Here is a 21,579-nt window from a genome sequence, read left to right on the forward strand (position 1 = left end):
CGCCATGAGTCGCGATTCTACGCATCAAGTCGAATTTGTTACCCATTGCAGGTCGGGTCGCAATTCGGATGAGCCACCTTTGATCTGGTGAGCTATCGCAGCCAACGCTCGCTCCATCGGTGGAGATCTAACGCATGTTAGTACATTGAAAGCACCAACAATAGCACCGACAATGAAGATACTGTCCTTGAAGAGGAAACACTCCCTAAAGGATTTGAACTCGATCAAGATGACCTTCCCGCTGCCGTAAGTCTCCTGAGCCAGACCAATATTCCTCAAGTCGAAATAGAACGCAATGGCAGGATTCTGGCGAGGAGGAGGCATTCAGCGTCAACGATGAACCTCTCAATGAAGTCCTCTGTACCAAGATCAGCCAACTGATCAAAGAGCGCAGGCACAGGCAGCTCCTCCTTGCGGTGTGGACCGCCGGCCAACAGTTCATCGGCACGTCCGACGAGCTGGCCGAATATCTCGATGCCACTGTCACGCAATGGGCAAGAGAGATTCGGAGGAAGACAATCTGGGGCCAGAAATGCGACGAAATCGCTACTGACAAATTCCTGGAGCTCCACAGAAAGGGCGTCTCAAGCAACATTTACGAAGCTGTGTTGGCTCTCGGCGCGCATTTCGAGGGCGACCCCAAGGATTTGCCCGCGTTGATAGCGAAAGTCGAGAAGGAGGAGACGGAGAGGGAGCGGAGGGAGCTGGGTGAGTTGTCCGGCCTATGGTGAGCGCCTCGGTGCCATGAGCGCCAGTTCGCTCAAAGTATTCTTGAACGCGGACGGACTAGGACTGAAAAAATCGCGGAAGGACTAAGTCCCAAACAAAAAATCGTTTACAGCTCGAATTTTGTCTACAATCAAAAAGAACTCTTTTCCATAAGAATATGCAGTCAGCAAAGATACGCGCCAAAGAGAAGACCCTTCTAGGAACACTCAACAACTCATCGAGTAGCGGAAAAGCACGCAGACCCTCCCCCGAGTCTGGACTCTCGGCCAAGGATTCTTCTGGTGCAAAGGCAAGAGAAGCTCTGGTCTTCTTTGATCATAATGTCTGGCTTGCAAACCACAATCACTTTGGCAGATCAGGAGGAGACAGAAGAAAGTTGAGGCGACTCCGTTTGGTCTTGCTTGATGACAGCGGAAAGCCGCGGGGCATGAAGCTGCTTTTGGGACAGAAAGAGGAAGGTCTCAAGACTTCTGGGGAGCCGTACTGGTGCTCGGACTGGAGGGTGTATATTGTGGCTCGAAACAGATGCCTGGGCGATGAGGATATGATTGCCCTTTGGAAAGAAGGATGAGAAGGTTGAGACAGCCGGCTCCTGTGTGCCGTGGATGGGAGTGGATGATTCAGCACAGAGGCGATGTCAGACCCAAAAGTCTCATCAAGTGGTGCACGGATAGGATTGATTGAGAGGCGGGTTCACACAACCACAACAATATGGTGAATATAGAACGCACTCGCAAGATGCATGAGCTGAAGCTTAAAGCTGATATTGCCATTGTTTGTGTTAGAATTTGGTGCTGAATGCGTACGGTGAAAGTGAAGTGAAGTGAATTCACAAAGTGGTCCGAGCTTCGGCGTGGTGTCTTTCGAAACTCCCACCACGGCTTCTCCTTTCCTTCGACACGTTGACAACCTCGTCCAGAGACCTTACCAGAGCTCTGACAAACCACTCTCCATTGACCATGGTCCTTCATCAGCCGCTCCAGAATCTATTGCCAGCTCTTGAAGCTGCACCAGCCACTCTAGCACCAGCTGCTTCTCTGGTAAGTATCGCCTGATCAGTCTCTCATCCCGCGCAGCTTTCAGGAGAGATCTAACGCCAACCAGGTCCTGCAAGACAGCCACCTTCATGCTGGATGCGACATCATGGACGATTACCGCGAGGATGCATGTGCCGGCTCTCAGATTGGCCGTTCTGTAAGTCTCCAGTTGATATCTCCTTCCGCGAGCACAGATCTGATGACAAAGCAGAGCGCTCATGATAACGGAGATGGAATGAAGTTCGCCGGCAACACTGCTCCTTCTGCGGCTGAGATTCTCCATGCTGTAAGTTCTCTTCACCGTCACCGCTTGCAATGATAGAGCTCTAATGCCAGAACAGACCCGTGATGACCAAGTTGACCTTGCCGAGCGAAACATTACGGTTGCGAAAATGATGAAGCTTTTGACGCTCAAGCGCGCCTCAAAGGAGCTCATGATCATCATCTGGAACATCGGCCAGATGTTTTCGGGCACCAAGAAGGATCTGATCACTGCATTCTACCAGGCCGAGAAGGCTTGGAAGGAGGAACAAATGCAGAAGACTATCAGAGCTAAGGAGATCCACACCGCCGCCGCCGTCCTGACCGATCTTCTCATCAAACAAGGCGAGCCTCAGGGTCTTATCGATGAGATCTGGTGGGTTGCGGAGGAATTCCAAGGCCGCACTGCAGATTTGATGAACCTGCTGCTTGACACTGTCAAGCGCTACGGTGGAATTCAGGAGCACGACGACCTTCCGAGCTTGTGGTAGACGACTGAAACAAATTGGGCTCAAACACCACCTTTGCACGAGCAAGAGGACATTTCAAGACCTAAAGGCCAAGGGAATGGCGGGAGTAATGGACAGAATTCGATACCAAAACCATTAACAGAGCGGGATCGGAGATCCATCACACACTTGCGGTGATACAAATGCCTCCTGATCCATAGCTATTGCTCACAAACGTACATCTTTGCCTTTGGCACTATTCCCTCCTCGACGTTAGCAGGATTTTCAAGTTGGAGATTTTCTAAAAGACACGGCCGTCTTGCTTTAAAGTGCCGAGAACAAATCAATCATGGATCTCTTCCTAAAATTTTATGCGCCATGGACTGCCGCATGAGCACCGTTGGTATACTATAGAAATTCGAAGATGCCTTGACGGCGGAAAGCCTCCGCATGCAGATATCGGACATGGAGCGCTACACAATGGCCGCGGCCTACACCGACCTGCTCTGGGAGAATGGTGAGGGAAAAGACCTCCTCAACAAGATCTGACTGTTTGTGGAGGAGTAAGAAGGGGACAACAAGGATTTGATGGCGCTCCTTGAACGCCTGGTCGAGAGAGGAGGCAGGCAGGTGAACGGCCGCACCTTCCTCCTATGATGTGTCGCCCACGATGCGATAATTTTTGCATATAAACAGTTTTTTTTTGGCGCCAGAATCTCTTTCGCCTTTCCTACCCCACCGTCCTCGGAGCCTCCACCAAATTCGAGTCTCGGAAACTTTTGAAGACGGTTCATCAACACCTTCCTTCTGCAGCACAGCATGTCTAGCGATAAGCCTCGGCCTCGAAGACCCTAACTTTCCACTTCTGATCATTGCGGTCCTGGGATCCAGAAATCCTTTCCTCGATTTTCTCGAAGTGCCGAATATCTCTACGCTGCTCACCATGCCGGTTACAGATCGCTCGACAACCGGAAACGCGGGAATGCGATCAACCTTGAGTTGAAGAGACAGGAGGCCTTAGAATCTGCAAAGCATCAGTGCAAAGCATATCAGGAAATGCGCATGATCGCTCTTTTGTAGTATGGAGCATCAGGGGTAGGAGAGAGCACTGAACCGACAATCAGTTCACCACCAACACCAACGATTTTATTTCTCCTCTTCTTTGTTCAATCGACGAGCAAAACGTATAAAAGCGCAAGTTAGCAGGAACACGATCGACTTTCCGAATCACGGCGAAGTATACTATATCAGTGGATCAACGATGTATTTGCGAGTGTCTCTCTCACGCAAGAGCACCAAACGATCGTCTTCAATACGATAGTCCACTTGTCCAAGACCTGAAACTCGAAGGATCGCCTCAACAAGACTTGGGAGGCAGGAATCCAACTCCCATGGAGGACCTCGTGCGCATGCTCATGGAAATGGAGGATAAAAGGTGGATGGGTTCGTTGGTCAGCAGCAACTATGCTGAGATGTGTAATGAGGTATACTACGAGCAATGCCGCGAGACCACCATTTCCTTTGTAAAGGATCTGTGGTAACTGGTACCTGGGCGCCCAGCTCATTGGTGAGGTTTTCGACGCGGCTCGCGACTTTAAGGGGGCCCCTTCGAGCTTTTGGTGATCCTCGAAGGCATTGTTGCAGATTACGAGAAGGAGGAGTTGGGCCGTCTTTCGGGTCTATGGTGAGCGTCCAAATCTAAAAGACCTCATGGGGCACACGGACCCGTGCCTAGTTTTGAGAGACGGAACACGATCACTCTTGCTGCTTTTCACACAAATTTCGGGTTCAATTCAATTCCCAACTCGGCACAACCACTTATCAGGCTCAATTCCTAGAGATACCCCATTCGCAACACCCTTTTGGGCCCTCTCACGCCACCATAAACCAGCAGCTAATCCTACAGTTGTCTTCAAAGCGCACCCAGAGTGAGCTGCACCCTGAAGAAGACACCCTCGCCTAAGACTATGACGCCGACCACCACAACGAGGAAGAAAGGTGTGATGTTGGTGGGGGTTCGACTGCGAAGACGACATCTACGAGGAGCATGACGGCGACATCAATGATGATGCCATCGAGGATCATGCACCACCCACCCCGGGGGCGCGGAACGATGCCCATATCGACTGATAACGCCAAGATCGGGGTACCTCTGGCCCTGATTTTCTTTCGCTTGCTCGTTTTTCAGGTGCTGCCCGGGCTCAGGGGGTATGATGGAGGCCGAGCACCTCCGCGGCGAGCAGTCAACCCCTAGTACCTTTCCCCATTTAGCTCAGTCTTGCGCAGGTGCGCCTCAACACCACACCCTGCTAGTGAGCGAATACATCACACTTTCTACCACTCCACTCGCTGGTTGCTCTCACAATCATATATTTCTTCCGGAGGAGTTCGACACAATCATATTATAGTGATCAATATAGTTCTGCGCCTGGATCAGATCTACAGGTCCAAGGACTTGCTGGATCAGATCTGGAAGGCTGGCACCAAGTTCCAGGGCAAGCCCGAAGACCTTGCGAGCGTGCTCATGGGTTGAATTGCAGTGGTGGACGAAGTCCCTGGTCGATGGCTTCTACGCCGAGGAGTGCAAGGAGGTGACTTTCCATACAGTCAAAGACTTATGGTACGAGAGCGCTCCCGAGAAGCGTATTGGTGAGGTGTTTCAGGTGGCCCGTGAATTCAAGGGACACCCAGACGAGCTTTCTTCCTTGTTCGGAAAGAAAATTGACGCATGTGTCGGACACCCAGTCGCCTAGATCACCGCAAATGCCCGTAACGTCAGTCCGTCAAGGTTAGTGAAGTCTCATCTGTGCGTGTGTAAATGGGGCTAATGGATGGGGCAGTGGACATTACTCCTATAGCCTCGAGCAGTGAAGGAAGCACTCCGCCATTTGTCCCAGGGGGCCGCCGACACCGCAAGAGTGGGTCAGGCTCGCTGGTAATTCACTAGAGAGAAGTAATGCACGTTGGAAGAAGGACTGGACTTTTTGGAACGGAGGACTGCAGCGATTATTTTGAACGGCAGGCCGCAGTGGGATTCGGGTGTGGAAGAAGACAGGCAGCATTTCAAGGCCTGCGTACTGTCTAAGATGCGGGATAAGAAGTGACAAAGATTGGCGTCGACATTTCTAATACAATGATTTGGATGGAAGTTCGAATGGCGCGTTCAAATGTGTCTGATGTTCGTGATTAACCCCTATTCCTTGTCGTCATGATACAAGCGATTTCCGCTCACGTTGTGACGCCACAGTCAACGCAACCCATTCGCTAGAGTATAAGGTCAGACGGGCTCGTTCCTATAGAAAATGTGCATCGCCCATTGCTCAACCCCTGGAGACCCCTTGAACCCCCTGAATTCAAGTGCCAACGATATGAGAACATCCAAGAAACATGCAAACAACAAGCTATTTGCAAAAATAATTCTGAACAGACTTACCCGAGGGTTTTCCGTTCCTCAGAGCGAGTCGCCCGGTTCATAGTCAACCCGCCACTTTGCTGGATCTGCAAGCTCTGATGCAGCCGTCTTCCTCCATCATTACTACCCTTGTCGGGACACGAAGGAATGAGCTGAAAGCCGAGGGTCTACATACTTTGATTGAGAAGATGAAAACCCAAGTTGAGCAGCTGTGCATGGCTCTTGAGATCTGGAATCCCAATGTTTGCGCTTTTGTGCTGCTCAAGGAACACGGCATTGTGAAAACCTCGACCAGGGATGAAGCCGTCAAGGCGTTTGTAGACCCCTACCGGCCTTGGGAAGAAGCGGGCGCGCTAGGGTCGACTTGAATTTGCCCACACTTTGAAAAGACGGAAAAGGGACTCGACCAACTGAAAATTTGAACTTTGGCGAAGGTTGGGTAGATGAGGAGGCATCGGCCTCGAATAAGGTTGCAGGTTCCTCGCGCGGTACTGCAGTCGAGAGCACCAGAAGGAAGACTGGGTCATGCACAAAATCTTCTGCAAGCCGGTGACCAAAGAACAAAAAAATCTGGACAAGGAAGAGACTGCTCTCCGCGCTCATCCAGATCGTCCATTCGAAGAGGTCGTCGGACAGTTTCGGCGCTTCCAACCCTCGCGCCCCTACATGTTGGCGCGGTCGGATTTCATCTCCGCCCTGGGCGATGTCAACACGTATGACTCGGTCGCTTGCGCGTTGGACCACAGCCTGGATATGCTGCGTCTCAGCCTCAGCGATGGTATGGGAGTGCGCAAAAGCGTCCCGTCGTTACTCTTACGTCTCGGCCGCGAGCAAGAGGCGTACGACTTCATCAAAGGTTGGGCCAAGTACATGCAACCCGATGGCGGTGACAATGGTATGCCGCCGCACACGTGGTTTCGCGACGCCGACGTCTTCGAACCCGTCGAACTGGCCATGGACAACTACAACTTTCTCAATCACGCGCTGGACCTCTTGCTCCTCAAAGTCAAGCTCCTGCTTGACCTGCTGGCCCTGCAGAAATCGCCCTTCGACATGAATTCACTCCTCACGACCCTCGTCCGCAACAGAATTGATGAATTGCGAGCCTCGGGCCTCGAGGCTTTGATTGAGAAAGTCAAGGATCACATTAAGCTACTTTGCGAATCGCTCAAGTCGCAGAACTCGCACATTTGGACCGTGCTATTCAGTCCGGAAGCCAACAGCGCGACGACTGCCTGCTACAGCCTTGGTTCGATGGATGAGGCGCGTGTGGCGGTTCACATCTCGTACCCGGCTTGGGCTGAAGCGTTAGAATCTCTTGATTGGGTCGAGAACTTTGTCCAGTCGAATTGAGGTTACTGGGATTTGTTTGTCGTCAGTGGATAGGTAGAAATGGAAAACTTCTTGTTGTCTGATTTCGTGACGATGCTGCAATCCGTTCCCTCGTTCCTTGAGTGGCTCGCTTACTTGACCCGATTAGGCAGCACCAGCCGTCGCGTGTCCTACACGTCGCGCGCAACCTCTCGCAGCGACTCTTCCTACATCATCATCACTCCATCGTCAACTTTTCGCCTATCCATTCAAACGCACCTAGAACCTCACATGTTGACAGCGCCACCTGGAAGACTGACACATCATGCAATGGCGCTCCGAACGCGGCCCGATCATGCCACGGCCAGTGAAGGGCGGGAATGGAAACAGCTGGCGCTCTGGGACGTTGCGAGTCGACCAAGCCAGCCATTCGCAACGCAGTCTTTCTGCATTCGAAACATCGTGAACAGCAGGTGACAGATGTGCTGGCAAAGCTCACTCACCTGCGCAGTCTTTCCGCTTCGTCCGGTATCCAGCAGTCCAACTTCCATCGATTCAAGTCTTTCAACACGATCAAGAGCTAGGCATTGTGGCATTCAGACACCTGGGGTCTATTATCCTTTCTCATCTTCTACACCAGTCACGAAAGAAAGCCATGGTTTGGAATCAGTTGGCGGGGGAGAGGGCCGACATTCTTTGGCAGATCAGGCTCGAAGTGGAGTGGAATGGATGGCCCCTCTGCTCTACGTACCCGTACGAATGGAGATTCCAGCGTCTGTGCTTGCCTCGCCCGCCGTCCATTCGACACGGCTATATAGTTGTCGAACCCTGCATCTGCGTGCCCTCTTGTGCACGGGTGCTGCCAGTGTGACCCCCTCTTTGACCCCCCTTCCTTTGCTGCTAGTCACGGGCGATGGTTGCACGGCCACATATACTAACCACCTCACACACAGCTACCTAGAGTACTGTCTGTACAAACACTGCACATACACACTCGTCGATCATGCGGACTTCGCTCGCACGCTCCGTGAGCGTCCTGCTCTCAACAGCCGGGCCCACACGCTCCAACTCCAAATCGACCGTCAACAGCACCACGCCCACCGAGGAGACGCCCACGCCGCGCATCGAGGTGGTGATACCGACGCCGCAGCTCGACATCCCCCTGCACGACGATAACGACGACGACGGCCTCGTGAAGCCCTCCCGCGCCTACCGCATCCACGACATTGAAAAGACGAGCAGCGACGCCGGCCTCTTCCCCGCCTCGTCCTCCGTCTACTCGTCCGCGCGCGGCTACTCGCCGTCCATCAGCGGGGGCGGCGCCGCAGTGCGGGCTCCCGACGGCGGCGGCGTCGCCTGGGCCACCGCCCTGGCCGGATTCCTCGTGGCCTTCAACTGCTGGGGGCTCAACTTTGCATTCGGGGTGCTGGAGCCATGGTACCGCTCCTCGCTCCTCGCATCAGAACCGGCGTCCAAAATCGCGTGGATCGGGTCGACGCAGATGGCGTTTCTGTTCCTCGTCGCCCCGCTCGCCAGCGTGCTGTACGACTACGGCCACTTCCGACTGCTGTTCAACGGCGGCTCCGTCCTCCTTCTCGGCGCCTGTCTGGCCACCAGCTGGTGCCGCAGCTGGGTGACGCTCTTCGTCGCGCAGGGCCTCGTCACGGGCGTCGCCAACGGCCTCGTCTTCTGCTCTGGCGTCCGCGTCCTGCTAGGCCTCTTTGACAAGCGCATCGGGCTGGCCATGGGCATCGGCGCCATGGGCGCCAGCGCCGGCGGCGTCGTCTTCACCCTTGCTGTCCAGCACCTCCTCCCTGAGATGGGGTTTGGCTCGACGTATCGCGTGCTGGCGCTGATTGTGCTGGTTACCATGCTCTTCCCGACGCTGGTGGTCAAGCCGTGGGAGGGCGAGCGCAGGGCTGCCAAGGAGAAGGTGCGGTTGAGCGTTGTCTTGCTGGATGGCGCGTTTTGGGTCATGGTTTTGGGCATGTTTTGCGCGTTTTGGGGGCTGTATTTTGGGTATTATTATGTGAGTCCCCCCCTGCCCCTTACCCCCTTGATCCACCCCTACCTACCTCCCTCCCAATCCAACGCAATCCAACTAACTTTTTTCCTCTCTCTTCAGATCACATCCTACGCGGCCTCCTCTCTTCACCTCTCACCCTCCTCCTCCTCCTCCTCCGCACAATCCCCAACCAACTACCTCCTCACAATGCTCGCATGCAACCTACCGGGCCGCCTCCTCCCCGCCCTCCTCTCCGACGCCTACAGCGGCCCGCTCAACGCACTCGTCCCATGCGCCCTCGCCAGCGCCGCGCTGCTCTTCGGCTACATCCCGGCCGCCTCGTCCAGCGCCGCGCTCTACGTCGTGTCGGCGCTATACGGCTTTGCCAGCGGCGGGATCATGAGTCTGTATGCGGCGGTTGGGCGGCAGTGGGGTGCTGGTGGTGCTGTGAGGAGTGAGAAGGCAGGGGGTGATGAAGATGTGGAGAGCACGCGGGATGGAGATGCGGAGGTTGGATGTGCAAGAGGCACGCGAGCCGCCCCGTCGACGCCGAACGGGAGCTGTGATCCGGGGAGCTACGTCAACCACAGCACGCCCCGCCCCTCGACCACAAACACAACCACAAATGCAACAACCGTCACGCACGCGACACACATCCCCAACTTCGAAATCCTCAACGCCCCTTCTTATCCCTCCCATCCACCCATCAACCCAGCAAACCCCCCATCCACCACCTCCGCCACCGCGCCCCTCCGCACAACCATCATCCTCGTCGCAGCCGGGCTCGCCGCGCTCAGCGGTCCGCCGCTGGGCGGGCACCTGCTCGACAGGGGGCTTGCGGCCGAAGGGGACGGGCCGGCGGGCTATGTGGCTGCGCTCGCGTGGGCGGGCGGGAGCATGGGCATGGCGGGGTTGTTGTTTGCGGTCAGTAGGGTGTTGAGGGTTGGGTGGGGGTGGGGGAGGGCGTAGGTGGAGTCAGGGGGGAGGATGGTGTGAGAGGATGGAGGGAGGGATTGGGGAAGAGAGAGGTAGGGGAAAGCAGATTGATATTACCCTGAGCGTGGGTCGGGTTGGGTTGCCGTGTGGTTGACTTTTCCGTTTCCTTTCCCTTCCATGTTTCTTTTCTTTGTCACTCACTATACCCGGTGTTTATATGCGGTCGACCCCCAGCGCCCCCTTACAGTACTCCATCCCCCCATTTTCCTACTTTTCTTGAATCCCGAGTCCCCAAGATTGTTCTTGCTTGGTGGGAGGAGTTCCCCTGGTCTAGTACAAAGAATGTTTAGTTTGTAATGGAAATGGATGCCGACGATTCAAATTTCTTGAGTGATGTGGTTTTTGGGCCGACCGTCTAGTTGGAGGAAAAGTGCCTCGATTCTTCTGCGCCGAGACGCGTTCACAGTCTTGCGGCTGCCAAAATGCCTAAATATTTCACCAAATATCCCGTCCTAGTATACAGCCCATGTCCAGCCCTCCAACGCCGGTCAATTGTGCAAAGAAACTCAAACTAATGGCATCGCGCCAATGCGTCTCCACTCCCCTCTCACGCCACGGCCAACACTTAGAGAATACCGTTGACAATATTCGCACCCATGGTAGCGCCAGCACCAAAAATGGTCGCATTACCGAGCTTCTTGCCAAACTTCTTGCCCATCTCGGCGCCCTTGCCGCCACCTTGGCTCTGCGCAGCAGGGGGTTGGCCATTCGAGGGGCCGCCCTGGGCGACGGCCATGGGCATGTTGCCATACGACATGCTCTGGTCGGCGGGCGTCTGCTGCTTCTCGTCGACGCGCACGTACGAGCGCGGGAAGATGCCCTCCTGCCCGGTGCGCTCGCTGCGGCCCTTCCACCAATCGGCGTTCATGTACTCGGTGACGTGGACGCGGTCGTTAGGCGCGAGGGCTAAGTCGCCCGCGTCCGAGGGCGCGTAAGTGTACATGGCGGTTGCGACGGCCAGCGTGGGAGGCCCTGGCGGCGCGGATTGGTAGGCGGGCGGCGGCGGCGTCGGGTTGTGCGCGTAGTAGCCGACCTTCTCGTTGTTGGCAGCGGGCGGAGCAGGAGAGGCGGGCGCAGCAGGTGTGCTATTGCGGACAGGCAGACCGACGGGAGCAGAAGGCGGAGGCGAGGCTACCGGTGGGACCTGGACAACGGGCTGGACGACGGGCGCCGCGTAGGCGGCCGTGGTGTCGGCGATGGGGAGGATTGGAGGTGTTTCGGGGAGCTGGGTGAGGATGTTGGCCATCTGCTCTTGGGAGATGTGGCCCGAGTCGGCCAGAAATGCCAGCTCCTACGTCATGCGATCATCTGGTCAGTCGACAAGCTTTGGATGCGGCCGGGACGGGCCTCGAGTTACCGTCTTGATGGTCCGCATGGAGCGGTTGGTCATGGCATAGCTGAACTCCTCGTAGCCGGGCATGATGGCAGCTTTTGCTGGTCGGCTGTTGTGTGGGAGAGGTTCTGAAAGGACTGGCAGAAGGAAGCGACCGAATTCTTGACCAGAGAGGCGTGCAGGTGGACGGAGGAGGGCGAGGAGACGTTGATGTTTGAGAGGTGGTGTAGCGCCTCTTGGGGCTGTGCTGTGAGCTCCGCTTCTCCGCCGCATATCCGCAGCATCAGGCATCAAGGCAACCCAAATCATCAAGTCCAACGTCAGACCAATCAATTCAAAATACTATCGTACAATGGCTTTTTCAACCTCAACGTCCGCTACTTCTACGACTTGTAAAAGTCCTTCATCATGCCAATCATCATCTGGTGGGCCTGCTGGTAGCTGGCCTGCCTCGTCTGCTCCCACGTACTCCAGGCGTCATTGGCACCACCGACCGGAATCTCCTCCTTGCCGGCCTCCAAACCATCCCACGCATCGCGCACAAAGTCGGCCAGGGGCATGCCAATCTCGCGGCCATTATCAATAAACGGCTGCTTGTCGGCGTCGTGCAGCTCCGTCTGCACAGCAGGCGGGAACAGCTCGACAATCTTGAGGTGGTTGAAGCCCGCGTCCTTCATCTGCTGCCGGAGCACCAGAATGACGTGGTGCAGCGCCGCCTTGGTCGCGCAGTAGTTGGCGCAGTGCGGGATGGGGACGAATGCCAGCGCCGACGTCGTGTAGATGATGCTGGAGGGCTGTTGCTTCTTCTGGAAGAAGGGCAGGAATGCTACCGTAAGGTGGATGAAGGAGGTGTAGTTGGTCGACAGCTCCAGCTCAAAGGTGTCGAGGTTGATGTGTTCGGGCCTGGTGAAGTTCATTCCTGCGCCTCGTTAGCTACACGCTCGAATAAACGGCAATACTCGACACCTACCGCGCTGGATGCCAGAGTTGAGGAAGAGGCAGTCGAGGTCCGGGTGCGCAGCGAGCACCTCGTCGCGGAACTTGGGGATCTCGGAAATCTTGGTGATGTCGAACACATGGGACGAGGCCTTGTCTTTGCCGTGCTTGGAGACGAAAGCATCGAGGTTCTCCTTTCTCCGACCGACGGCAATGACATGGACGCCTTCCTGGACGAGCTTGTCTGCGAGAGCGAGGCCAATGCCGCTGGTGGCTCCGACGAGCAAGACTTTCTTGTACGCGAAACCCATGGTGTTTGGTATGTTGAATTGGAGGAATTGGTTCGAGAGAGACGAATGTCGGTGAGCAGTGAATAGTGAATTGTCGAAGCAGACCCTTTTCAGCTCTTATAGTAGCTTCAGGTGGCTCTGTTCAAGACTCCGCCTACGGAGTTAACATGGTTGACCAAGCTCTTTGCCATTGAAGCTCCGTGGCGTTGGGTTGGCTGACAGACACGGCATGACCTAGTGAGATCATGTCTCTAACCTTACTGAGGCAAAAGCTATAGATGATGTGCAATGATTGGCTGGCTGGCTGCAACAGCGGGGACCCTGAGGAGAAGCTTGATTAATAACCTTCTCTCGAACTTGATCGAATCCGATTGCTCGCTGGAGTTCTAGCGGGGGAGCTGCTAGGCAGCTTTTGCTGTGCTGCATTTGCTGCACTATTTACAGCAATCAGCAGCCTCAATTGTCGTTTCTTTCTCCCACAATCAGCCCAACTTGACAGTCGACTTCACAGCTTCAGGCAGCAGATTCAGCGCGCTCACAAACTTCATGAACCTTCTGAGAAACGCCAAAGAAACTACGTGCGTATGGTTTTGTCAGCACTATAAGCATCACCGAAGCCACCCCTCGGAGATAAAGCTATAGGCGAGATCCTATAACAGCAAGCCACATCCAACACCGAACACTCCAAGTGGATCGCTTTGAACAGCCTCAGACGAAAACGAGCTCGGACCGTCGTCTTGCAGAAGCTTATGGACTCAGATCTGGTCTACGGGGAAGCCGGCTGAGATCGTTCCTTGGCGCTTGCCTATTCGGGAAGTATGGTCGACATGGCGAGCCAGCATCCCCCGCCTGGGCTTGGACGACGACGATGCGCAAAATGACGGAGTTTTTCGTGTTTGGAGACACTGGAGCTGCACTTGGAGACTTATTTGGAGAGACACAATGCAGATATTTCGAATTGATGGAGTGCGCCCCGCTGCCCTGTCTGGACCATGCCCTTCACCAGACAAAGAACACGTCCTTCTTCGCCATGGATACCTTGCGCAAAGTCCAACCAAACAAACAGACAAAGCTGCTCGTCATCCATCAAGCAAAACACCACCGGTCCGCCGCAATGCTTGCGCAAAGTCAAAAGCTCGGTGCTCGGTCTTTGCGTCGGTCCAGCCCGCAACTCAAAACCACCACAACTCAAAGTCGACAACCTCCACCATCAGACGACATCAACTCTTCTCCGCCATCTCCAAATTACAGCGCCTCTCAAGGCAACCATCTTTGCCATTGGCGTCTACAGCAGTCAGCACACGACGTTGTGGTCGCTCGGGTAAAATCAAAATGCCGAAGCACCCCATTCGTCGGCGCATGGCGCAAAGTCCGACACGACAGCCAGGCGCGCTCACTCGCTCGAGCAGCCATCTGATCTGCCGAACGACATGACCGACGGCAACGCGCAGCCACCGGTGGGCTGGCCCGCTGGCAAATGGCAGAAGAACAAAACGGCCGGTCCCCACCGCGATAGTAGCTACCGCGATAAACATGGACGCGGATAAGCCGAGATGCTACGGTCCTCCGCCCAATTTTTTTCTTTCCTCATTTGCGTTTTCGCGCCCCCTTTTCACCATGGCGGCCGTGAGACCTGCGCAGCCTTGCTTCAGCGACGATTCCTGGGAGGACTTGAGAAGAGATGGCCGCTGTCGAACCTGCGGGCCTTGACGCCGTGACCCGTGTTGTTGTCTCTGGCACGGCTGCCGACAACGCTGCCGAGAGAAAGAAAGATGCGCAAAATCAAAGAGGTGGAGTCCACGCTCACGACGCGGAAAAGGCAGATGTCGCAGTTGGTCAAGAGGAGGAAGATTTGAATGATGACGACGGGCAGCAGGAGCTGGGCAGAAGCAGCACGGTCGACTCGCAAAAGCTGCCGTACTCGAAGCCGCGCATGGTGGTTTTGGTGCTCAACGTCGCCGGCGCCGCATTTCTCAACGTATGTGCTCAACTACTCCCCAATTCCACCCATCACGCACCCCCAATTTCTCCATTCAGACCACACCTCGCAAATCGCTGACTTTGTACTCTCAGACATTCAACGCGCAAAGCTCCGTCATCGTGCTGCCGACCATCGGGCGCGACCTCAACGTGCCCAGCAGCCGCCAGCAATGGATCGTGTCGGCGTACTCGCTCACCTTCGCCTGCTTCCTCATGATGTGGGGCCGCCTGGCCGACGTCTACGGCAAGAAGCTGCTGTTTGTCGCCGGCTCTGCCTGGCTGAGCGCCATGTGCATTATCCTGCCGTTTGTCAAGCATGAGATTGGTTTTGATGTCATCCGCGGCCTGCAGGGAATGGGTGCCGCCGCAAATGTTCCAACTGCTATTGGTATCTTGGGAACGACGTTCCCGCCCGGAAAGTACAAGAACTATGCTTTTGCTGCTTACGGCGCCGGCGCGCCCATGGGGTCCATCTTTGGCAACATCCTCGGCGGCGTCATTGCGCAGTACCTCGACTGGCAATGGGTGTTTTGGATCGGGGCCATGCTCGCCGCTCTATGTACCGTCTGCGGCGTCTTCATCATCCCGTCCCCGCCTCCTCCAGCACGCACCGATGACGCCGCAAAACTGCACGCGCGGTCCGCCGTCGACTGGACCGGCGGCGCCCTCGTCACCGTGGGCTTGGTCATCCTCATGTTTGCGCTGACCGAGGGCAACGTCGTAGGGTGGGCGACGCCATGGGTGCCCACACTGATAGTCGTTTCTCTCATCATCATCGGGCTCTTCGTCGCATGGGAGCACCATCTGGAAACGCGCACGTCCAAACGGCCCCTCATGAAGGTGTCCGTCTTCCGCAACGCGCGCTTCTCGGCCGCCATGGCCATCATGTTCCTCTTCTTCGCGTCGTTCAGCAACTACCTGCTCTTCGCCACCTACTTCTTCCAGGACTACCTCGGCCTCAGCGTCATCAAAACAACGCTGCGCTTCATCCCGACAGGCGTGGCAGGCATCCTCGTCGCCTTCACCACCGCCCACATGCTCGCCGTCGTCCCGGGGAACTACCTGCTGCTGCTGGGAACGCTCGCCCTCTCAGTAAGCCCGCTCCTCTTCGCGGCGCCCATTGACCCGCACGCCACCTACTGGGCCTACGGCTTCCCCGCCATGGTTTTGAGCGTTGTCGGCGCCGACATCATCTACCCCTGCCTGACGCTCTTCACGGCCAAGAGCCTGCCGCCCGAGGACCAGGCGCTGGGCGGCGCGCTGATCAACAGCGTCGGCCAGGTCGGCCGCGCCATTGGATTGGCTATTGCGACGGCGATTCAGACGGCCGTCATGGCGAGTGCGAGTGGTGTTGGTGTGGATGATTTGGACGCTGAGCAGAATCAGAAGGACTCGGTCCCGTTGTTGAGGGGGTTAAAGGCGGCGGAGTGGTTTAATTTTGCGATGGCCCTGGCGGCGGCTGCGGTGACTGTGGTCGCGTTTAGGGGGAGTGGGTATATTGGAAGGAAGCATTGATGGTGGGTTGTACTAAACAGTGTCTGTCTATCTGTCTATCTTTACATGCATGCAGAGAAGAAAAGCATCCTAAAGCCCCTCGAACTCAAACCTCGTCTCGTCATGACTTCCCATGCCCGCTTGCCCTAACTGCCCACAGCAACAAATCCCCTTCCCACCCCTCTCCTTCTCTCCTGCAAGTCCACAAACACAATACCCCCTCCGCGCAAAACCCTCCATGCCCCCGTTTTCCACCCTCACAATCCACCAATCCCACACTTTCCCACACCTTCACCAAATCCCCTACACCTACCCTCGCTCTTCCGCCCTATTGACATCACTTCCTCACCCTTTCCCATCTTTTTATTCATCGGAATCGAAAGGTTTCTTGACCCTTGCTCAGGAATCAAATCGCCGCACCGACTACGGAGGGAGGAGAAATCGGACGCGCTTGACAGCGTGGGGTTGCGAGGTGGACTTCTTGATGATGGGTTTGAGCCGTTTGATGCTGCCAGTGCTGCTGGTGCTGCTGTTGATGCCGATGCTGTTAGGCAGGGAGAAAGTGGAAGCGCTAGCACCAACGAGACTGCTGCTGGGCTGGCCGGTGATGCTGTACGGCGAAGACGCGTACGAGCTGCTTGGAATGCCGGTGGTCGTGTTGCGAGAGATCATAGACAGAGAAGTCGTCTGCTGATACTGCGGTAGCTTCTCGCGCGCGCAGGAGGTCGAGGATGTGGCAGTGTCGAAGTCATGGACAGTGCGAGAGAAGGGTGTCAGAGGCATCGCGTGCTGGTACGGGACCGAGGACGTGGAGAAGGTGCTGTACGGAGAGAGAGTGCCGGAGCGGATGGCGTTGCTTCTGGGGCGCCTGGTGCTGCCGCAGTGGAAAGACGCGTCGGCTGGGCTGCAATAGAGGCCAGTGTTGCTGTATCCGTAGATCAAGGAGGTCGAGGCGCCCATTGTGGTGTTGCAATAGTGCGTTGCGTGAGTCGCCTGCTGGTGCTGGGTCTGGTGTTCAGTCCTCTGTCCCCGCTCGTGGATGAAGTAGATGGACGAGGAATCAGTCTCGAAGGCAGTATTGCCAGAGCTGGGGGCCTGAGGAGTCGTCCGCTGGCGATGATATCCGGTCTCTTGATCCTGCTCGTGCATGTAGTATATTGGTCCGACGTGTCCCGTGAAAGGATACGAGTGGTCCAGCGGAGTAATGACTGGAGAGGACGAGGGGACTGGGATAGCGTAGGAGAAGCGAGGCGTTGGTGGAGGACGGAGCATCTTCCGGTGGCTGGTGGTTGCGGCTTCGTCCATCTCCGTGGCCAAGCTCGTCTCTGTGTTGGTTGATCTGTTTGCGACGGGAGCCTTGTGGAGCTGTGTGTCTTCCAAGACGGGGGGAGAAGAAGGGAATGTAGAAGAGGAGCCCTCGTAGCGCTTGCTCTTCACGCAGTAGCAGTAGGAATGTCCCTGCAAGCGCCATGTTAGCCGTTGTCCACCATCAAGGCCATCCGCACACTCATAACATACCTTGCCACCATCTGCGTACAATCCCACGCCCATCATCTCATCCTTGGTATCATTCTCCGTCCCCTCGCCCCCAGAGCCATCTCCACATCCCATGTCGTTGCCGTGCTCGTCAAAAACCATGACTTCGATGCTCGCATCTTCTTCCCATTCGAAAACCCGTGGTGGAGAAGGGTCCTCCCACGTGGAGAAGCGCATCATGCCGTTGGGGCGCCGAGGGACCATTGGTGATAAGGTGAGTGTCGAGATGATAGAGCGGAGAGGTGCCATTTGGTGTTCAGGGTTGAGCGGGTTGAGCAGGAGAGGATGTTTTGAGGACCTAAGTGGACGAGCGAAGGACAGACTTGGTGTGTGGGTTGATGAGGAAGACAGAGTGCGAATGCAAGTGAAGACGCCGAGCTTTGGCAGGACTGGAGGTTGGTGGGAGCGCGTCGATGCAGTTGCTGACCGTTGCTGGTTTGGGGCAAGAGTTCGCTCAGACAGAGGTCTAAGATGCGAGGTCGCCCGGCCAACTCGAGCGCGAAAGTCGCAAAGAGAAGCAGGAAGGAGCCAAGACACTAAGTTTGAAAAGAGTTTTGACAATTATACCATGGCACTGGCGGCCGCTGCCGTGGCGGTGATCGCGTTTAGGGGGAGTGGGTATAATGGGCGGAAGCATTGATTGTTGTACAAGGTATATGTGTGCATTAAGAGAGGATGAGCACATGAGCACCCCCAAGCCCCTCGAATCGAGCCTTGTCGTCTTCATGGCCTCTTTTATACCCATTCATCCGTCCCGAGCTCCCTCGCTCTACCGTTGCCTTGCCATGCAAACGTAAAATGACAACCAGAAGCAATCCTGATACCCGATTTCAGAGCCTGACAATAGCCATGACGCCGTGCCTTTCGGATTTTCCTTCCTCCCAATCAACTCACCAACTCCAAGTCTTGCCCATGCTTCCCACCCGTTTCCTCCCTATTCAACCTGCTTCCACGTCCTTCAGAAACTACCAATCCGGTTCAAATTGCCTCGTCAGTCTTTCTACAGCCAAATCTTGCCTCGCCAAGCTGCCACCAGACACTTCGACTCTACTCCTTCTTGCCATATTCCAGCAGGAAGCGGACGCGCTTGACGACGGTCTTTGCCGGAAGCACGCTGCTGATGACGGTGGTGCCAGGGGTGTCGCGGGCGAGGGATCTGCTGTGGAGAGAACCCGCGCTGGAGATGGTCATGCGAGCGCGCCTATGGCGAGGCGTTGTTGGATACGCGTGCTGGTGGGACATCTGCTCGTGATGGTGATGGAGAGCCTTTACGCGAGCGTGGCATTGAGCCTCGAGATCCTCTTCGTTTTTTTGGTGGCCTTGATGCTCGGGCGACTCCCAGACGTAGTGGATCGTTTCGGTCCATGGGAGACAAACGTATGGTGGAGGGATGTTTGGAGAAGGTGTCGGGATGGGGATCGCGTGCGCCAGGCGGGGCGCTGGAGGGGGACAAGGGCGCTGATGATTGTTGGTGATTACGGCTTGCCCCGCGGTGGCGGTTTTATCTACGATGGAGGACTTGGAGAGCTGTGTATTTCCCGTAACAGGAGTAGAAGGAGAGACGGTAGTCGACATGTGAGCGGTCTCGTCGCCGCGCGTGTACCTCACATGGTAGCAGTAAGTGTGTCCCTGCAAACGAATCGTCAGCCAAATCACATTCTGCCATCAATGTGCCCATACATACGTTGTCACCATACTTATACAAATCCATGCCAATCATCTCATCGCATCCCATGTCGTAGTCGTCGTAGTGTTTGTCGAAGACTATGGCTTCAACGCTGGCCTTGTTCTGCGAGTGGAGGATCGGCAGTGTAGAAGAGCTATCCCACATGGCGGAGCGCATCTTTGAGTCGAGCGTCTGGCTGCGGTTCGGGTGCTGAGGGGCAAGTTGTGGGGACGTGGAGATTGTGGAGACTGAGGAACAAGGTGGGACACGAGAATGGAGATGTGACATGCCAGCTGTGGAATTCTGACTGAAGAGAAGATGTGGTTGTGAGAGGAGTAAAGGTCGGTAGAGGAGAATAGTTGGTGAGAGCGCTTCGACGTATGTGTCGGGCGTTGCTGGTTCCGTGCAAGAGCTCGCCAACAGAGACCAAAGAAGCGAGGTCGTCTGGCCAACTCCAACTCAGGCTACTCGAAGAGATGACATCACTTTGCTCTGCCTCGCCGAGGACCTGCCGGTAGCCACCCGATGATTGAGGATTTCTAAGAAGTCTGAAAGGGGCGAAAAAGACACGCATCAATTCACACTACAGCAGGGTGTGAGTGGTCGAGTTCCTTGTTCTACCGCTTTGGGGAGCACAAGTCCGAACCCCCTGGTCTACATTGTTCTTTGTATTTATAAAACAATACCACACAAATGGGATCTCACTTCTTGACCAGCTAGGCAAAGGCAAAAATAAGGGAAGTTTCTCGTAGAAATTTTGGTTCAGGGGTTGGATGGTTGGCGCAAAGTTACATACAGCAAAGCAAGGCAGCAAAATTGACCATGAGTACGACCCAGAGAACTGTTCTGAAAGCGATTCAGACACCAAGCAACCAATCCGACGCAAGGTCTGATAACAAGCCAAGTGGGCGTGCGGTACTTCAAGTCCGCGGCAAGTCCTTTCCCTCATTTGGTCGCGAGAACAGAAGCGCTTGACCGTTCTATTTCCACCACAAGCTTTGTAACATCCCGAGGCTCCTCTTATTGTCCAACTTCTTCAAGTGGTGGAAGAGCTGCGATTACCTACTGACTCCGTCGTCGTTCACGAGGAAACGGACGCGCTTGTAGCCCTTCTTTGGTGGGAGAGGGCTGCTGAAGATGGCCCCCGTCGTGTCGTAGAAGAGAGCGCTGCCGTTACCAGCGACAGGGCTGCTGCCGACGCTGCTACCAGTGAGAAGGCTGCTGTAGGGATAACCGGAGCCGAGGGTGACGCGAGCGCGAGCATGACGAGGGGTCATCTGTGGGACATGCTGGTGGAGATGCTGGTGGACTTGGAGAAGCTGTGCGTGGTGGTAGATTGCCTGCTCGCGGCATTGGCGCTGGATCTCCAAGTGCTCGTCGAGATAGTCGTGGACCTGGCGCTGCGGTGTCTCCCAGGTGTAGAAGATGGGTCCCATGACGGGAAGACGAATGTACGGAGGAGGAACGTTTGGGGCAGACGGGAGAATTGGGACTGCGTGGGAAAGACGAGGTGCCGGCGGCGGCGACGGATAACGCGGACGGGCCTTGAAAAGGTTCTCGGTTGCGATGATGTCCTCAGGTGTGTTGTCGGTGGCAGAGTCGATAGCAGAGAGCTGAGGGGGCGATGAGGCCGGAATGATGGCGGGAAGGGCAGTGTCCCACGAGTTGCGCGTGGTGTCCATTGTAACGGCCGTGGCAAAGTGCTGGGGGATGTGGGTTGCGTTGGAGCTGATAGCCAGTTGCTGTTCGTGAAGGGGCTCCTGAGGAGAGAAGGATGTAGCGGATGAATGCGTGATATCATCGCCGCACTCCCAGCTTATGCAGTAGCAGTAGGAGGTCTTTTGGAACAAGTAAAATCAGCCAAAGCTCAAATCAACGCCCTCCGCAGACCCATCACTTACCTCGCCGTCGTCCTCACGCAAACCTAAACCCATCATCTCATCCTCGTCGAGGACCATGACTTCAATGCTTGTATTCTTTTCCCTGCCAAAACCGAACCGTGGAGAAGTGCTGGTGTTGGCCGGAATGGAAGAGCGCACCATGCGGTTGAGTGTCTGGTCGCGGTTCGGGCGCTGAGGGGCCAATGGCGGCGATATGGAGAGTGTGGGGACTGGGGCGAAAGTCGAGGAGCGAAGACGTGGCAT

General features: G+C 55.7%; 10 protein-coding genes across 10 annotated transcripts; 5 read left to right on the top strand and 5 right to left on the bottom strand.

Moving 5' to 3' along the window:
- Positions 1-4: 4 nt before the first annotated feature.
- On the top strand, positions 5-731 carry BKA78DRAFT_293195 (uncharacterized protein; the record flags this gene model as incomplete). Its single annotated transcript, XM_066886166.1, has 3 exons — positions 5-87; positions 165-246; positions 303-731. The coding sequence occupies 3 exons, from the start codon at positions 5-7 to the stop codon at positions 729-731; spliced, it is 594 nt and encodes a 197-aa protein (XP_066748576.1).
- A 957-nt stretch (positions 732-1,688) lies between these two features.
- Positions 1,689-2,518, top strand: BKA78DRAFT_293196 (uncharacterized protein; the record flags this gene model as incomplete). Its single annotated transcript, XM_066886167.1, is given in 4 exon segments — positions 1,689-1,769; positions 1,789-1,923; positions 1,978-2,052; positions 2,108-2,518. 4 exon segments carry the CDS (start codon positions 1,689-1,691, stop codon positions 2,516-2,518), a joined length of 702 nt encoding a protein of 233 aa, XP_066748577.1.
- Positions 2,519-6,076: 3,558 nt separating this feature from the next.
- Positions 6,077-7,267, top strand: BKA78DRAFT_377705 (uncharacterized protein; the record flags this gene model as incomplete). The annotated part of the gene is made up of 2 exons (XM_066892883.1): positions 6,077-6,201; positions 6,365-7,267. The coding sequence occupies 2 exons, from the start codon at positions 6,077-6,079 to the stop codon at positions 7,239-7,241; spliced, it is 1,002 nt and encodes a 333-aa protein (XP_066748578.1). The 3' UTR covers positions 7,242-7,267.
- Positions 7,268-8,202: 935 nt separating this feature from the next.
- On the top strand, positions 8,203-10,173 carry BKA78DRAFT_350522 (major facilitator superfamily domain-containing protein; the record flags this gene model as incomplete). Its single annotated transcript, XM_066891014.1, has 2 exons — positions 8,203-9,228; positions 9,325-10,173. 2 exons carry the CDS (start codon positions 8,203-8,205, stop codon positions 10,171-10,173), a joined length of 1,875 nt encoding a protein of 624 aa, XP_066748579.1.
- A 592-nt stretch (positions 10,174-10,765) lies between these two features.
- Positions 10,766-11,620, bottom strand: BKA78DRAFT_350523 (SH3 domain-containing protein; the record flags this gene model as incomplete). The annotated part of the gene is made up of 2 exons (XM_066891015.1): positions 10,766-11,491; positions 11,558-11,620. 2 exons carry the CDS (start codon positions 11,618-11,620, stop codon positions 10,766-10,768), a joined length of 789 nt encoding a protein of 262 aa, XP_066748580.1.
- Positions 11,621-11,826: 206 nt separating this feature from the next.
- BKA78DRAFT_307693 (short-chain dehydrogenase/oxidoreductase) lies at positions 11,827-13,086 on the bottom strand. The gene is made up of 2 exons (XM_066887884.1): positions 12,504-13,086; positions 11,827-12,452 (listed from the first exon to the last, which is right to left on the bottom strand). The coding sequence occupies exons 1-2, from the start codon at positions 12,778-12,780 to the stop codon at positions 11,917-11,919; spliced, it is 813 nt and encodes a 270-aa protein (XP_066748581.1). The 5' UTR covers positions 12,781-13,086; the 3' UTR covers positions 11,827-11,916.
- Positions 13,087-14,308: 1,222 nt separating this feature from the next.
- Positions 14,309-16,324, top strand: BKA78DRAFT_366006 (major facilitator superfamily domain-containing protein). Its single transcript, XM_066892565.1, has 2 exons — positions 14,309-14,737; positions 14,833-16,324. The coding sequence occupies exons 1-2, from the start codon at positions 14,441-14,443 to the stop codon at positions 16,252-16,254; spliced, it is 1,719 nt and encodes a 572-aa protein (XP_066748582.1). The 5' UTR covers positions 14,309-14,440; the 3' UTR covers positions 16,255-16,324.
- Positions 16,325-16,656: 332 nt separating this feature from the next.
- Positions 16,657-18,018, bottom strand: BKA78DRAFT_293201 (uncharacterized protein; the record flags this gene model as incomplete). Its single annotated transcript, XM_066886168.1, has 1 exon — positions 16,657-18,018. The coding sequence occupies one exon, from the start codon at positions 18,016-18,018 to the stop codon at positions 16,657-16,659; it is 1,362 nt and encodes a 453-aa protein (XP_066748583.1).
- Positions 18,019-18,816: 798 nt separating this feature from the next.
- Positions 18,817-19,723, bottom strand: BKA78DRAFT_293202 (uncharacterized protein; the record flags this gene model as incomplete). The annotated part of the gene is made up of 2 exons (XM_066886169.1): positions 18,817-19,398; positions 19,454-19,723. 2 exons carry the CDS (start codon positions 19,721-19,723, stop codon positions 18,817-18,819), a joined length of 852 nt encoding a protein of 283 aa, XP_066748584.1.
- Positions 19,724-20,493: 770 nt separating this feature from the next.
- Positions 20,494-21,579, bottom strand: BKA78DRAFT_350528 (uncharacterized protein; the record flags this gene model as incomplete). Its single annotated transcript, XM_066891016.1, has 2 exons — positions 20,494-21,273; positions 21,337-21,579. The coding sequence occupies 2 exons, from the start codon at positions 21,577-21,579 to the stop codon at positions 20,494-20,496; spliced, it is 1,023 nt and encodes a 340-aa protein (XP_066748585.1).

This window comes from Phyllosticta capitalensis (genome assembly GCF_038381095.1).
Source record: "Phyllosticta capitalensis strain CBS 128856 chromosome Unknown BKA78scaffold_2, whole genome shotgun sequence".
Taxonomy (NCBI): domain Eukaryota; kingdom Fungi; phylum Ascomycota; class Dothideomycetes; order Botryosphaeriales; family Phyllostictaceae; genus Phyllosticta; species Phyllosticta capitalensis.

Excerpts from the sequence above, each read along its gene's own strand:
- BKA78DRAFT_307693 (XM_066887884.1), bottom strand. The coding sequence starts at position 12,780 with ATGGGTTTCGCGTACAAGAAAGTCTTGCTCGTCGGAGCCACCAGCGGC. Across the intron at positions 12,453-12,503 it reads CAACTCTGGCATCCAGCGCG|GAATGAACTTCACCAGGCCC; the intron begins GTAGGTGTCGAG and ends AACGAGGCGCAG.
- BKA78DRAFT_366006 (XM_066892565.1), top strand. The coding sequence starts at position 14,441 with ATGGCCGCTGTCGAACCTGCGGGCCTTGACGCCGTGACCCGTGTTGTT. Across the intron at positions 14,738-14,832 it reads CCGGCGCCGCATTTCTCAAC|ACATTCAACGCGCAAAGCTC; the intron begins GTATGTGCTCAA and ends TTGTACTCTCAG.